This window comes from Penaeus monodon, chromosome 8, assembly GCF_015228065.2.
Source record: "Penaeus monodon isolate SGIC_2016 chromosome 8, NSTDA_Pmon_1, whole genome shotgun sequence".
NCBI lineage: Eukaryota > Metazoa > Arthropoda > Malacostraca > Decapoda > Penaeidae > Penaeus > Penaeus monodon.
Genome location: NC_051393.1, coordinates 46021017 through 46035419, shown reverse-complemented (window position 1 = coordinate 46035419; position 14403 = coordinate 46021017). Strand labels below are relative to the sequence as shown.

Below are 14403 nucleotides of genomic sequence, written 5' to 3'. Positions count from 1 at the left end.
TGGAAGGCAAGGAATCCAGATGGTGATTCTGTCCATCGGCGGTTCAAGGGGACTCGTCGATCCTCACTTGTTTTCACGTATTTGATCCATGTACATTTAGTTGACTCACACAGATGCCTAATCTTTACAATATATATTTATACTTCATTTATAATTTGTTTACATTATATACAGATTGGTAATAATATACATTTGTTCAAAATACAGATAGTAATCCTTTTAGAAATCATTCACTAGACGGAGTTTGCCGGGACAGAATCGCAAAATCTGGCACCAAAGTACAGCGCAAGGCTTGTGCACGGTTTTCGTATTTTTCAACATTAACTTTTTTTCCATTCCATGTTCAAGCACGGACACATGAGCAGCAGAGTGAGATCGGGAAAACTGCACAAGCCCGTACGCCATAGTAAAGTCAAAGATCGGACATTAATAGGAAAAATCTAGGTCTAGATTAGGCTACTACGGAATAATAAATTGGAATACCATATTTTGGAGGGAAATGTTTGAAGAGAGCAAATGGGACAAAAAATAAATTTCTCCGCACAGTCATGGGGTCGTTCTCAAGATATCACACATTTAAAGTCACTTCTACCAGCTACGTTGGAATGCTTATTGAGAATGCAAACATCTTCCGTTTAACCATCTATAGAACTTTTTTTAACGCATCCTTTGCGCCTGGTATATATATACTCATATACACAGCGAGATTCCACAGAGAGATGAAAGGCACGACACCGTTCAAACATGTTGGCCCTGTCGTCTAATTATCCGTTGTAGTCACAGCGCCATTTTCCAATTAAAGAGTACTTATTTCCTAATAAAGGTTATGGATATAAAAGAAAAAAGCAAAGGGGAATGTACCGAATTCAAACCTCCTTGCTAGTGGTGCTCACTTAGCCAATCATATTCCAGAGTTCCCGAAGAGTACAGAGACCAAAGTGAAGCCACCAATCGGGAGACGAGAGAGAACGGGATCGGGCGACAAAGAGGAATGCTATTGGCCAGTAAAAGGTCACATGACAGAGGGATGATCTTCAGATGGTCCGGGCACCACGAGAGGGCCCCTAACTCTATGTGAAAGACGGCAGTCTGAGGTCTCCTGTGTGGGGCCCTCCCACAGCGCCCTTGCCGGAATCTAAGGAGGAATTAAAGAGGTGAAAGACTTTGACTGGGAGCCTTTGGTCGACGCTGCCAGTTAGTCACCTATCATGGACGTTACTCTGTGTATAGCCTTAAGCCCGGCTCGGGAAAGCGGCCTCGGACCCGGCTCAAGGAAGCAGCCTTAGGCCTGGCTCTGGGAAATACCATCGGCTTCCTCAGGGGAAAAGCCACGGGCCAAATCAAGGTTGTTGCCACGGGCCCGGCTCAAGGAAGTAGCCATGGACCTGGCGTAGGGTGATATGGAAGCACTCTGGTACACTATTGTGGTGAAGTACGGTCTCTATACAAAATAAATTTGCATATGTATACTTGATAAAAATAAAATTCTAAATGTTATCCACATCTCTAACAAGATCCTATTAGAAATCTCCAGTAGTCATTTTGGCACAATCGTTGCTTACAACCAAGTTAAACTGGCATTTCGTTTGGCATTTGAAGAAAGTACGAGGAAGAAATTAGCTCTTAGAAGCTCACATAGACGGAGGTGACAATGAGTGCCAAGTATGGGACAACAGAAACCTACTTAGACTAGCAATATGACTATCGATGTAGTAGGCAGCCATGGCACGGCATCATGCTGCCAGTACATGAACATCCGAAGTAAGATGGCACAAAAGAATTCTCGAGAAATGTCGAAGAAAATCAGAGGACTACATGGCATGCCTTGAAAATCTAGAAAATAGAGAGATTGCACATGTTGAGATTACTTTGGACTAGTGAGGTGACGAGACCAGCCACTGCGAACCTGTCGTGTGTGTGTACATCTTGAAGTGACACAGCGAGAAACAGGGGGTCTGCGTCAGGCCAAGACAGCACTGGGGGGTCGCACTAGCTGGTCTGGTTCACGTGGGAAGTTGACGGCACGAGGCACGGGGAATCCACTAGCACTAGCGACCTGGGCAAGAGTGTATGGTTCCTAGTACATTTATGGAAGACAGTGGATTTATCATTGGAGAACCTGCTCGTATTCTACACCGCAGTGTTGCCAATGGTGCTCTTACAGTTGTACCCCCATTCCGAGTGTAACTGGACTAAATTCATTACAGGAAACCTCCGTTTTTTTTCTCTGGCAAACTGCCAATAAACATGTAATTCAAATAATATAACGATAATTCCTTCATAATGTTCTCGAAACAATAAAAAAAAATGCACATGAAGCTTTACATACATATATATATATATAATCTGGCAACACTGCTTCTCCATGTGGCACTGAAACATCGCATAATTCAGTATTCTCTTTACTTGAGTATTTTGACAGGTACTGGCTTAAGGTGGAAGGGCCTTACCCGCCTTGAATCAACACCTACTATCATAACACGACTACGGAACTATACGAAAGAGAGAAAGAGAGACATGAGAGATTTAGCTGTCCCATACCCACATTTCAGAGGGATCCTAAATATAAAGGACCCTAGCTATAAGGACCCCTGTGAGAGTTTTCGTAAGTGAAGATAAAAGTGATTGGCACATGCGAATTTACATTAATCCTATACAAAAGTAAATATAATTATAACCTTTTTTAAATAACAAAGAAACACTGCATAGTAGGTCCATGTAACTCTAGCAATGTAAGGAGCACATTACTTGACATATTGCACACCAAACATGCAAATCCTCTTTGCAATATGTCAAGCATCAAAAACATCAAATACTTTTTTCAGCACTCATTTTGATCATAGACACTGACATCTCGTTGCATGTCACCTTTTGATTTACAGTGTTAGAGGAAACTTTCATAAATTCTGTTCGTTGTCGCACACTGTTTGCATCACATTGGTTCACTTGACACTTGATTTGAATTGCTTTCTTAGCTAAAAGTTTCACCGCGATCTACGCCACGACCTCCTCTTTCACCGAGGGGGCGGAGGCCTCGAGTGCCTCCGGGGGCGAGGCCGGGGGACTCCCCACCGAAGCCTCGTCCGCGGGCGAGCTGAGGGGCGTCGCGACCCGGACTGCGGGGAGGGAGTCGGCGGAGGCTGTGACGATGACCGACACGCCCTCCGATGCAGCGACGGCCCCGGCGCCACTATCGGACGGCGAGGGGACCGGGGTGGACGACTCGGAGTGCGGGGCGGCGCCGTCGGGGCGGTACGGTTTGCAGTACGAGTACCGGTGATTCCTGTGTTGGGAGTAGGAACCTGAGTGTGAGAACCGCTTCAGACACTTGTCGCACTGGAAAGGTTTTTCGCCGGTGTGTAGCCGGCTGTGTTCGGTGAGATGATGCTTGTGCTTGAACGCTTTGGGGCACAAGTCACACTTGAAGGGGCGTTTACCTGAAGGAGAAAATACTTAATTAATGGTCTTGTTTATAAGGGTTATCAACTTGGTAACAATGGCTTGAAGATGTCATGGAAAAACCTCTTTGTAAATCGGACATTCACCTTACCTGAGTGTTCATACTTGTGCCGGGCGAGGGACGACTGCTTGTTGAAGGACTTGTCACACTGGTCGCACTGAAACACTCCGCCTTCCTCGTCGCGTCGCCGCTTGCGGGCTTCATCGTCACAGTCATCATCTTCCTACAATGCAAGAAGCAGATCATGAGCAATTTTATTCAACTACAAATTGCGGCATAATTAGGAAGCAAGTAAGAAGTAAAAGCAAGTGAAAATGTTTATTTTCTAACACTCACCCTTGGTCGCTTCTCGCTGTTCTCCAGGTGATCGGGGTACAGCGCCGGCAAGCCGAGTTTCGCCCCCTGGAGGATCTGGGCCAGCTTGCTGTGCTGCTCCGAGATGAGGGAGGGATATCCCGCCACGCTGAGGCCGCTCGACTCCTTCGAATCGGCGATATTATTGTTAAGGGAATTGGGCGTGGGCGTGCGGGACTCCGACTTGTACGAGATGGCCAGAGACGTCGAGTCTGCGTCGGAATCCGAGAAGACGGAGGCTGGCTTGGGCGACGCCGAGGGGGACGACTTCTTGGTGGAGAGGTCGAGCGGCTGGTCGTCGTCGAGGTCGTCTGCGCCGTCCCCGGGGGTGGGCGAGGCGCGGCCGTTCAGCGGGTACACTAGACTCGGTGCCAGCAAGGACGGGTAGTAGGGGCTGATGCTGATGGATTTGCTGTTGGCCTGGGAGGTAGGGGCGACGTAACTCGTGGGAGCGTAACTCGTGGAGGTGTAGCTTGATGTGGTGTAACTAGGCGTCGAGTAACTGGTGCTGTAACTGGGCTGCGAATAGGAGGTGGGCGTGGGGGTGATGGAGCGGCCTTCACGCCTGTCGCGGGCGCGGGCGTTCTGGAACCACACCTGTACAACGCGCACGGGGAAGTTGATCTTCTCTGCGATTGTGATCAGCTCTTCCTTCTTGGGGCGCGGGTTGACTGCATAATGGGCGCGCAGGACGACCAGCTGCTCCTCGCGAATGTGAGAACGGACGCGGACCTTCTTGCCGTCGCTGGTTGTCTCTTCGTCGTCGACAACGTGGCTGGAATCGCCTTCCGCCTCCTCCTCCCTGCCATGGCCGCCGCGGCTGTGCGGGTACAGGGACTGGGCTGGGTGCATCGGGTAATGACTCTGATGAAGATGCCGATGCTGCTGATTCCCCGCTAATAAGCGTGCTGCCAAGCCTTCGATAATGCGCCCCTTGTAGTGCTCGGTAGCGGCGTTGACCTCGGGCAGGCGTGGGCACTGACCGCGGGCGTGGTACAAGGCGTCGATGCAGCTCTTGAAAGCTATGCCGCAGAGTTCGCACGACAGGTCGTCCGTGATGGGCGAGTTGCTCAAGAGGGACCCTGGGGTGGCGGACGACACCTTCTCTTCGAACTGCTGCTTTGTGACTGTAGTGTTTACGCTCTCTAGCATCTTCTTGAGGGTGGACATGCCCTCCTTCTCGTTGTTGTTGACCGGCTCCTCGCGGTCCTCGTTCCCGCGCTCCTTCTCCGGGTGGCTCCTGTCCTCCTCCTCCTCCTTCGTTTCCTCCTTGATGACTAGCTCGCCGGGCTCTCGGTCTTCGTCGTCGACGTCCTCCTGAGGGGCGTCCTCGCTGTGGTCCTTCTCCTCTGCGCCGCCTTCCTGCTGGGCCTTGTTGAGAGCCGCCTGCGTCATGGTCAGGGAAAGGAAGGACGAATACTGAGGGTGGAGCTGGGCCGCCAGGATGAGGGGGTTCAGCGGGTGGTAGGGTGAGAGTCCCTGGTGGAGGTTACCCTGAAGCCCCTGAGACAGGCACTGGGGGAAGCCCTGGTTAAGCACCGGAGTCATACTGGAGCTGCTGAGGCTCCCAGGGGACACCAACGACGGAGGGGACATGAGGAGGGAGTCCCTGGAGATTGGTCGTGTGGGAGACGAGTACCCTAGGTCAGCAGAAGGGGTCGGGGACTTGTCCTTCGGCAGGATGGGCAAGTAGGAACCGTTGAGGGCTGGACGCTTGTTGGTGGATCCAGGGAACTGTGGGGGCGGACGTGGCATGACCCCGTTGGTCCTACTACGTCCCAGCTGGTGGGGAGAGAGGATAAATTAGGTGGTTTCGAAGAAATACAAATGCAGGTAAGTCGCAAAATTGCCAATTAAACAGCATACACTATACAGGATAAAGAAATAAATATGCAAATCAGCATCAGGAAGCAACACGGTCTACGAACCTGGCATTTCTTAGAGGACATGTGAGAGGAGTAAGAGCCTGAGTGGGAGAACCGCTTGCCGCAGTGCTCGCACTCGAACGGCTTCTCTCCACTGTGAATCCTCTTGTGCTCCTGAAGAAGAAAAGTAAAGGTTAATAAACGGAAAGATTGACACAAATCCCTTAAATTACAACATTTTTTTTATGAATCCCACCGAATCATGTGAAAGGTGATCGAACTCCGTCGGTCCCGCAAGCCACGGTGTTTCGACTTGTGCATTTTCCTGCAGGTGTGGGTCGGGACGCCGCGCCGCTGTGGGGACCGAAAGTAAGTGCGGACGCGGCGTGATAACCAGTGATAATATACACAGGAAGGAAGCCCAAGGTGGCATGCACCGCACTCCTCTCCTCACTCGCGCCACATGTGTTACTACTGTTGCTACTCCTCTTTAGAGTAGCGAAGGAAGGGAGGAGGAGGATGGAAAGAGAAAATGAGGGAGAGTCGGAGAAAGAGAGGAGAGTGCGAGAAAGGGAGATGCGCGGGTGAGGGAAAGGGAGGGGAGGGGACGGGACGGGGATAGGTATATAGAAGCTGACGTTGAGATATTCTAAATGATCTAGGTAAGTCTTCCGGTTTACCTCGGTTATCAGCGCCAGTTCCTCATGATACGGCGAGAGAGTGAGCACTGTTCCTCGGGCGCCACATTCTACAGACGGTATTTCTATACTTTCTACATGGTTTATCTTTTTTTTTTTTTTTTTTTTTTTTTTTTTACTTTCTATTTGCAAACTGTATATGTTATTTAAAAACAGGATATATTTTGTAAAAAATAGCTAATAATATAATCGGAATGATAATAAACCAGGTGAAGCACGAGTACGAAGGGTTGAAACCAAGCAAAAGGATGCAAGTGGGAAGGAAAGGAAAGAAGAATAAATAAATAAATATAAATAAATAAATAAATAAATAAATAAATATATATATATATATATATATATATATATATATATATATATATATATATATATATATATAGAGAGAGAGAGAGAGAGAGAGAGAGAGAGAGAGAGAGAGAGAGAGAGAGAGAGAGAGAGAGAGAGAACGAACAAACACGAAAAACAAGTGAGAAAGAACGAGAGAAGAGAAAAAAGACAAAAAAAAAAGCAGAAGGACGCTAAGCACACACACACATACACATACACACACACACACACACACACACACACACACACACACACACGCAAAAACACACACACACTCACTCACACACATACACACACACACACACATACACACACATACACACACACACACACACACTCACTTACACACACACGTGCACACGTACCTTGAGGTGGTGCTTGAACTTGAAGGCTTTCCCACACTCATCACACTTGAACCTCCGGAGAACATCGGACTCCTGGTGCGAAATCATGTGTCTTTGGAGGCGGTGGATGTTGGCGAACTTCTTATGGCACACAGAACACGACTGTGGGGGAGAAGGGGGGGGGGTGAGGTAAGTACAGTGGGATGGGCGCGGGTATACATAAGGGAATTGGGTAGACCGTTTCTCTGTGTATGCGGAGGAGGAAGGTGGGTGTTTTTTTTTTTTTTCTCTCTCTCTCTCTCGTGTGTGTGTGTGTGTGTGTGTGTGTGTGTGTGTGTGTGTGTGTGTGTGTGTGTGTGTGTGTGTGTGTGTGTGTGTGTGTGTGTGTGTGTGTGTGTGTGTGTGTGTGTGTGACTGAGAAATTAGGCACAGTACAACCTCCTACCTTCCCCGTTCCCTTCCACCTCCATCCAGTGAAGGGCAGCTTCGACCCTGTACCCACAGAAGCGGATAATATTATCTGTCCCTGATTGTAGTATCGTAACAAAATGATTGCACGTGAACCCGCACCCCCGCCCACACCACCCACCCGCCCTCGCCTCCCGCCCGACCAAGCTATCAATCAATATCCTGCAGGGAGGGAGAGGGAGAGGGATGGGGTGGGGGGGGGGCTCACGCGGACGGGGAAAGACGTCTTGGAGAGGGTTCTACGCACGCATGTTTGTTTGTTTGTTTGTTTAAGTGGGTGTTAAGCGGGCGTTTTATGTCTGCGTAGGTATGCGATACGAATAAAAGTCTGTTCGAATATGTATTGTGTATGCGCAAGTTGGTTTATAAATGCATAAATATCTAGCTATACAAATATAAATATACTAATGAATAAATATCCTAATTAATTGATCAATAAATCAGGGTAGTATTTCATACGAGCAGAAATGCTCTATATTACCCAAACATTTCACAAGAGCGATCCTTACCACGTTAGCGCCGGTCAAATAGTCAGAGTCATCACCCAGGGCGGCTTCAGAATTGGGCGTGAGACTGGATGTGGGCGGACTGATGGGGGCGTTGGTGGGCGTGGCGGCTTCGTCTGTTGGTGTTTGTGGGCTTACACCTGTGTCACTTCCGTTGTTCTCAGCTGCTAGAAGGTAAAGAAAAAACGAAATTACAAATAAGAAATAACGAGAATAAACGCGCAAGATACTAGAAAAGAAAAGAAAAAAAAAAAGGAAAAAGAAGTAGTGATGACGCATGCACGTACACGCACACACACGTACGTACAACAAAGGACCACCATTGAGGGAAAATCTCCCCTCGCTTCCCCGCAGCATGCAGCATCAGCACATGGGCAGGGAGGTGCGGCAGGATGGATGGAGAAAAAACAGCGGCTTTATGGGCGCGTATGAGGCGAGAGAAGGAGAAGAGAGAGAGGGAGATGAGAGAAAAAGGAGATGAGAGAGAAGGAGAGGAGAGAGAAAGAGAAGACGAGATGAGCGAGGGAGACTGAGCGAGGACGAGAGAAGGGAGAAGAAAGAGAGAAAAGAAAGAGAGATGTGCGGAGAATGAGAAGAGTGACACGTGCGGGGATACCATGACGGTGCCGCGGCCCAGGTGAGCCTCACACGAGCGCTACGTGCCGCCCGCCGCTCACCTGGGCATTAGAGGCCGCCCGCACGCATTATTATACTATGACACGCCGCTTTTGCCCTAAAGAAATTCTCGCCGAGCCAAAAGGACGGCGCTGCCTTCGTTAACATAATTCTGTCCATAAAAACACGTCGTGACTTGCGGTTTGTTGCCACGGAGGAGCGCTAATCTTTTCCGGTCCATCAACTGTCGAGCGCATTCGTGTTCATGGGGACCCCCTCCTCCCTCCCCCGCCTCCCCTCATCCAAGCCCCGCCATCCTTCCTTTCCCTTTCCTTGTCGTCTATCTTCTCGAGTCCCTTCCTTCCACTCCGCACAGAATACCTCCTCTCTCCCATTTCCCCCACGCGCTGCCTCCCCACTTCTCCCGCTTCTAGGTTCCTTCATTCTCCACGCCTCCTTTCTTCCCCTCTTCCTCTCTTTCTCCCTCCCTCCACCACGCATCCCCTTATCTTCCCCTCCTTCATACACTGTTTCCCTCTCCGTCACCCTTCCTTCGCCACCTGCCTGACAGCCTCCCTGCATCACCTTTGTTCCTCTCGCCGCATCCCCTCTCTGCGCCAGATCCAGGAAATCTTTCCATTACACGTTCGCCCGCCAAGTACCTCTGCTGTCTTCCCTCCCCGATCTCTGATTTGTGTTGTTGTCCTTCTCTTTCTCTCCTTTCTTCCTTTGGTTTTCTCTTCCATCCCCGTCGGTCGTCCGTGGGAAGGTGAACGCACGACTCGGATGCTTAGCGTAACTCGTGTCTGTCCTTCCCGCCCCGCCTCCCTCTCTCTCCCCTTATATTTATCGTTCGCCGAGAATCACTGAGAGCTATGACCCCTCACGCCCCCCCCCCTCCACATCCAGCCTGGCTCGCTGCCCTCCCCTCAAGCTGACCTAAGCATCACCCCCACCCCTTCCCCCCCTCCGCCGCCCCCGCCCGTGCTGACGCTGACCCTGACCTGGAGATCGATACCGAGAAGAAAGGGCCAATCGAAAGGGGTCGAGGCGGGGGGCTGAGATCGCGGAGGGGGGGGGGGGAGATAATAGGCTAAACGGCTGCCGAGAGGAAGAAGAGGGGGGACAGGGGGAGGGGGCCTTGGGGGGGCGGGAGTAGCGGCGGTGACGCACTGTGTAAACACGAAAACGAGGACAAATGTGGCTAAAATCTAGCGGAGGAGCATCAATCGGTAAAAAATCCTATCAAATGTCAACCGAAATTAGCCATCTGGCGATCGCAAATAAAAGCTTGGATCAGGAGAGGGGAAGCCAGCCACTCTAAAGGGGTGGTGTGGGAAGGTAGGAGGAAGTGATGCCAAAATGGCGCTCTTTTTTCGCTAATGCATAAAGATGCCTCGCGTTTTCCCCAAAACGGAAGAAATGCTCTGCTCTCGTGTTCGGCTCACGCTGCTCGACATAATCTAAATGCAAAACCTAGCCGTTGTACAAAGCGAGCTCGTGGCGGTAATATTAATCGCCGTAATGAATGTTTGTGACGGTTGAAGAGGGGTTCCACGAGGCGGGTCATTGGCAACACTGCGCGAGGATCGTCCGAGGGGAGCGGGGGCGATAATGGCACACGTGCAGCTGCCCGCCGACGCCGAGGGGAACTCTGAATTTCAAATGCCCAACGCAAACCTCGGGACAAAGGACACGCTGATGATACGGGGACACAGCGCGACCCCCAAAACGATGGCACTGAGGGGGTGGAGGGGAGGGGGCAGGGCACCATCCCGTGCTGTTTGTTTGGGAGATCTGCCTTGTATTTCGTCTAAAGGTGGGAGGTAGACAGGTTGGAAAATACTATACTATCTTTACGACACTCGGGCCTCAACTGCGTCCTCTAATGACTTCGCTTCTCAAATGTGATTCACTTAGCGAATCCTTGACGTTACTAATCATTCCAGAGGACAAGATTCGTACGCAGTACTGCGAACACATTATTGGATAGCCACAGTACGCGTAGCCAAGCAAATCCTCCCCTCCCTGTGGATGACCCCTCCCCCCTAATCCCATCATCTGCACCCCCCCTCCCCGTCCGCTCCGGGATTTCCATCACATTTACGATATCAATACAGTTGCAATAAGATTTTAAATAGTAGAGACAAGTCCTTGGGGCGAAGAATGTGGCTATGCCTGATTATTCCGTTGCTCTCTACTTTCTTCAGCGGCGATGCGATATCTAATTCGTGAAAGTTTACCTTCGTCGGAGCCGCTCGTGGCAGCCTCAACACCATCCCACGACTCGAGATATATTACAATGATCCGCGCCTTTTCCAACCTGTCTTGGACTACTGGGACTATTTCACACATGACATTATAGCCGATACCTTGTCACTCATCGCTAATTATGACCTACGACTATTATAACTTCAACGAAGTCCTACGGCCAGCTCCTGCCAGACCCCCCGACCCCCTTGGCTTCCTCTGTACATCGCCTAACCTTGCCGTGCTACTCCGTCTAACACACGCCGCTCAGTATCAACTACATAAGGAGTATACGAAGTAAGTCGCCTCATGGAGTCATTCCATCCTACTTGACCGATTTAGAGGCAAGTCACGCCTAACTTTCCCCCATGAAGGACAGAGCCGAGGCGCGGGTTTGGTGCCTCCTCTCCCTGCGGCCGCGTCAGCCAGCGGTGGTGACAAGCGTGGACAGAATCAATGCTCGATTAACATAATCAGCCGCGCTTCACAGCTTGCCGCTTCGTCACGTTAATGTTGGGACACATCAGCTTGATATGGACCGAAAGTTTCGTCTACAAACATCATGAAGCTCCCGATGCTCCCCGAATACGCCACAAGATAATGCGAGGGCCGGCCAGCACTTCCCAGCAAAAGCGGCGCGGCAAAAACCTCTTCCGCTGAGAAAAGGGCTCCTCGCGAGAAAAATGCGGCTCAAAACGAACAACAACATCTCAGAACATAGCCTTGTCCGGGAAATGTGTGATAATTCTTCTTATATAAACAACGTATACTCCTGCAGGTGGTTGCTATAGAGCTATTTCAACGAACGTCCCCAGCGCACGACTGCATGCCTTAAATCGATATACCTATTGATACACTTCTTCCTCAAGACTAATTACAAAATGCAATATATAAGTTTCGTCTATAGCATGTACCAAAGCACGAAATATTAACTAAACAGTAAAAGGCAAACCTGACTTCTCGACCGACGAGAATGAGTCCAAGATGGACATAAGAGCAACACAATCTTGACACTGGGCAACGATATAAGCTTATACTTCTAATTCTGAACGATTTTTAAACAAGGAGAACAATCTCCTTCTACATAATATTCGTAATCCTATTGCTATATCTAAATAAAAGTGTAAAATAACAAACTAAATGTCATCTGTCTTGGAGCATCTTCTTTTTATCTTGGCTATAAGGTCGTGACTCCTTAACCTTCAGCTTATCATGAAAGACAGTGGATAATATGTTTCCGTTAGCATCAACAAGAGCATCTAGCCATGTGTATGTCTCTGCCTGGCCAGGTTTGATGCTGGTTAAACCTCGATCCCCCACTCCCTAGGTAACTCTTGCTTCACGACGACAGCTATATGGTTCCCGATACGTAGACGAGAGGAAAACAGTATATTTGGACAGCATTCTAGGGGAGTCAAGGCAAAGGGACCTCGTGTCTGGGACTGACATAGGGCGGGGAGGGAGGCGACATAGTAGAGAAGCACGGCTTGGCCGCTAAACCGGGCGCGTTTGCCCCTGAGACTTTCCGTCAATAACTATACGAGCGCTTTACATGCTCTCTAGCCGACATCCTAGCGAATCCTGGTATCTCATTTGTATCTAGAAATTTCGGGCAGGGAAGGAGAAATTGCCAAAATACGTACTGACAATTGTTTTGAAAAATATACGGTGTTATTTACGAACTTCCACAAATCCCTTGAATACGTCCTGGTTTTTCTAAAAGGAATTTCAACAATACAACTTTAGCTATAGGACAAAGCGAAATCTTTCTTCTTTTTGTGAAATACTAACGTTACCTAGGAAACCGTTAGATTTTTTTTGAGGTACGGAGGATCAAACTTGTAAAACCGATTTCTACGATTAAACAAAAAAACTGATTTTTAAAGCAAAACTTACAGAGGTAGTTGAAGACACCTGCGAAGTTCCAGAGTTTGATGGAATCTGTGTAGGATGGCGCGTACATAGTGGTCACTCCTGCCATGGTGTCGCAGGCGCGCGGTGGAGGCAAGGGGCGCGTCACCTCTACGTCCACATGCCACTACACTTGTACAACCTTATCCACTCCACTATTCTCACGATCCACGAGCTCTCCTGGTTTTGTAAGTCACACCGGAAGAGCTGTCACCATGTGTGACCTGAGGCACCACTGGTCAGCAGGGCCACGCGGGTTCCCGAACGCCCGGGGCTTTCGAGTCAGGTTCTGCAGGACTTGGTCGTGCACTAGTCTCCGTGGCACTGACCCGGAAATACGATCCGCGGTCACCTAAGGTCAAGCAAGTGTGGTGCGGGTGATAATTTGGCAGTGAAGAAGAGAGGCTCGGCAGGTCACTGTGCTCAGAGAAAGTTCCGTGTATTCCAGTGGCGTGGGTTGGGGCTGGATATTCCAAACGATCCGAATTCGCGTTGTCTCCGTTGTTTCAGGAGGGTTCGTTGTAGCGACGTTGTATCAACACTCGAAAATATATTCAACACTTTTTGAACACAGCCACAGGAGCGTCTCCGTTATAACGACAAAAATAAAAAACCTGTGGTCCACGAATTATATCCAGATTGTATCAGTTTTTTTCGATTCACTGCAGTAATAAAGACTTCCAAATGAAATCTACACTTAACTGAAGTATACGTAAAGTTAGTGACTAAGTAGGTAGCACCTTGAGTTTCAGATGTGGAGCGCGAAAAAGTGCGTGCTATCAAACTCGCAGCTCCTACATGACTGAGGGGAGACGAAGAGCGCCTCAGGTAGGGGAGGTTGTACTGCGCTGCCATTGGTCAGCATCGCCTCGCTTACCACGCCTACTTTCCGTATTGCCGGAAGCTCGCTCTGACTGATCAATTATAAACTATTTTTTTGTAATTATTTGAGCACTTACATCAAAACAAATAATGTCAATATTTAACGTTATATCCGCCTTTTGGAAATGCATATGTCAGTGAAGATAACGACCCAAGATGTTAGCATAAAAATTGTATAACAAATCAAACACTTCCAACAGAGCAGGCGATATCACCTAACACAGTGAAAGATGCTCAGTGTTACGTGAGATGCCGAACTACTCAGTTGTCCTCCTGCAGCGGAGAGTGCAACAACGCAGACGGGAAAGGCACATGCAATTGATAAAGTTAGTCATATCTCTTTGATAAACCCTAATAACCAAATTGATTTATTAAAAAGCAGTTTAACTGAACTTCATTTCGTCACGACATAAGGATTATGTTACCTCTTAACCTCTCAATAAATATATTTCGTAACCATAAAGCTATCCGTTTATCTGTAAGTGAATACGAATAAACTTATTCATCTGTCTGTCTCAATACAGTAATGTACATGTATGCTTGTATGTGAATACTATATATATATATATATATATATATATATATATATATATATATATATATATGTATATATATATATATATATATATATATATATATATATATTAATACTTTAAAATAATTATTGCAACATATATAAGGTATTAAATATAGCCAGTATACCAAATGAATTAAAGATATTTC

At 48.4% G+C, this 14403-nt stretch overlaps 1 protein-coding gene across 2 annotated transcripts in view; it reads right to left on the bottom strand.

Moving 5' to 3' along the window:
• The window catches only part of LOC119576369 (zinc finger E-box-binding homeobox protein zag-1-like), a 14195-nt gene extending 593 nt beyond the window's left edge, over positions 1-13602 (bottom strand). Inside the window, exons 1-7 of one of the 2 annotated variants that reach the window (XM_037924025.1) lie at positions 12784-13602; positions 8026-8189; positions 7070-7210; positions 5743-5853; positions 3797-5596; positions 3551-3683; positions 1-3437 (exon numbers count right to left, since the gene is read on the bottom strand). The exon at positions 1-3437 is cut by the window's left edge and continues 593 nt beyond it. In XM_037924025.1, coding sequence (XP_037779953.1) covers positions 2995-3437; positions 3551-3683; positions 3797-5596; positions 5743-5853; positions 7070-7210; positions 8026-8189; positions 12784-12868 — 2877 coding nt within the window. In that variant the 5' untranslated portion in view covers positions 12869-13602 and the 3' untranslated portion in view covers positions 1-2994. The remainder of the gene's footprint in view (positions 3438-3550; positions 3684-3796; positions 5597-5742; positions 5854-7069; positions 7211-8025; positions 8190-12783) is intronic. The other variant, XM_037924026.1, reaches the window with a different exon arrangement.
• Positions 13603-14403: the final 801 nt, after the last annotated feature.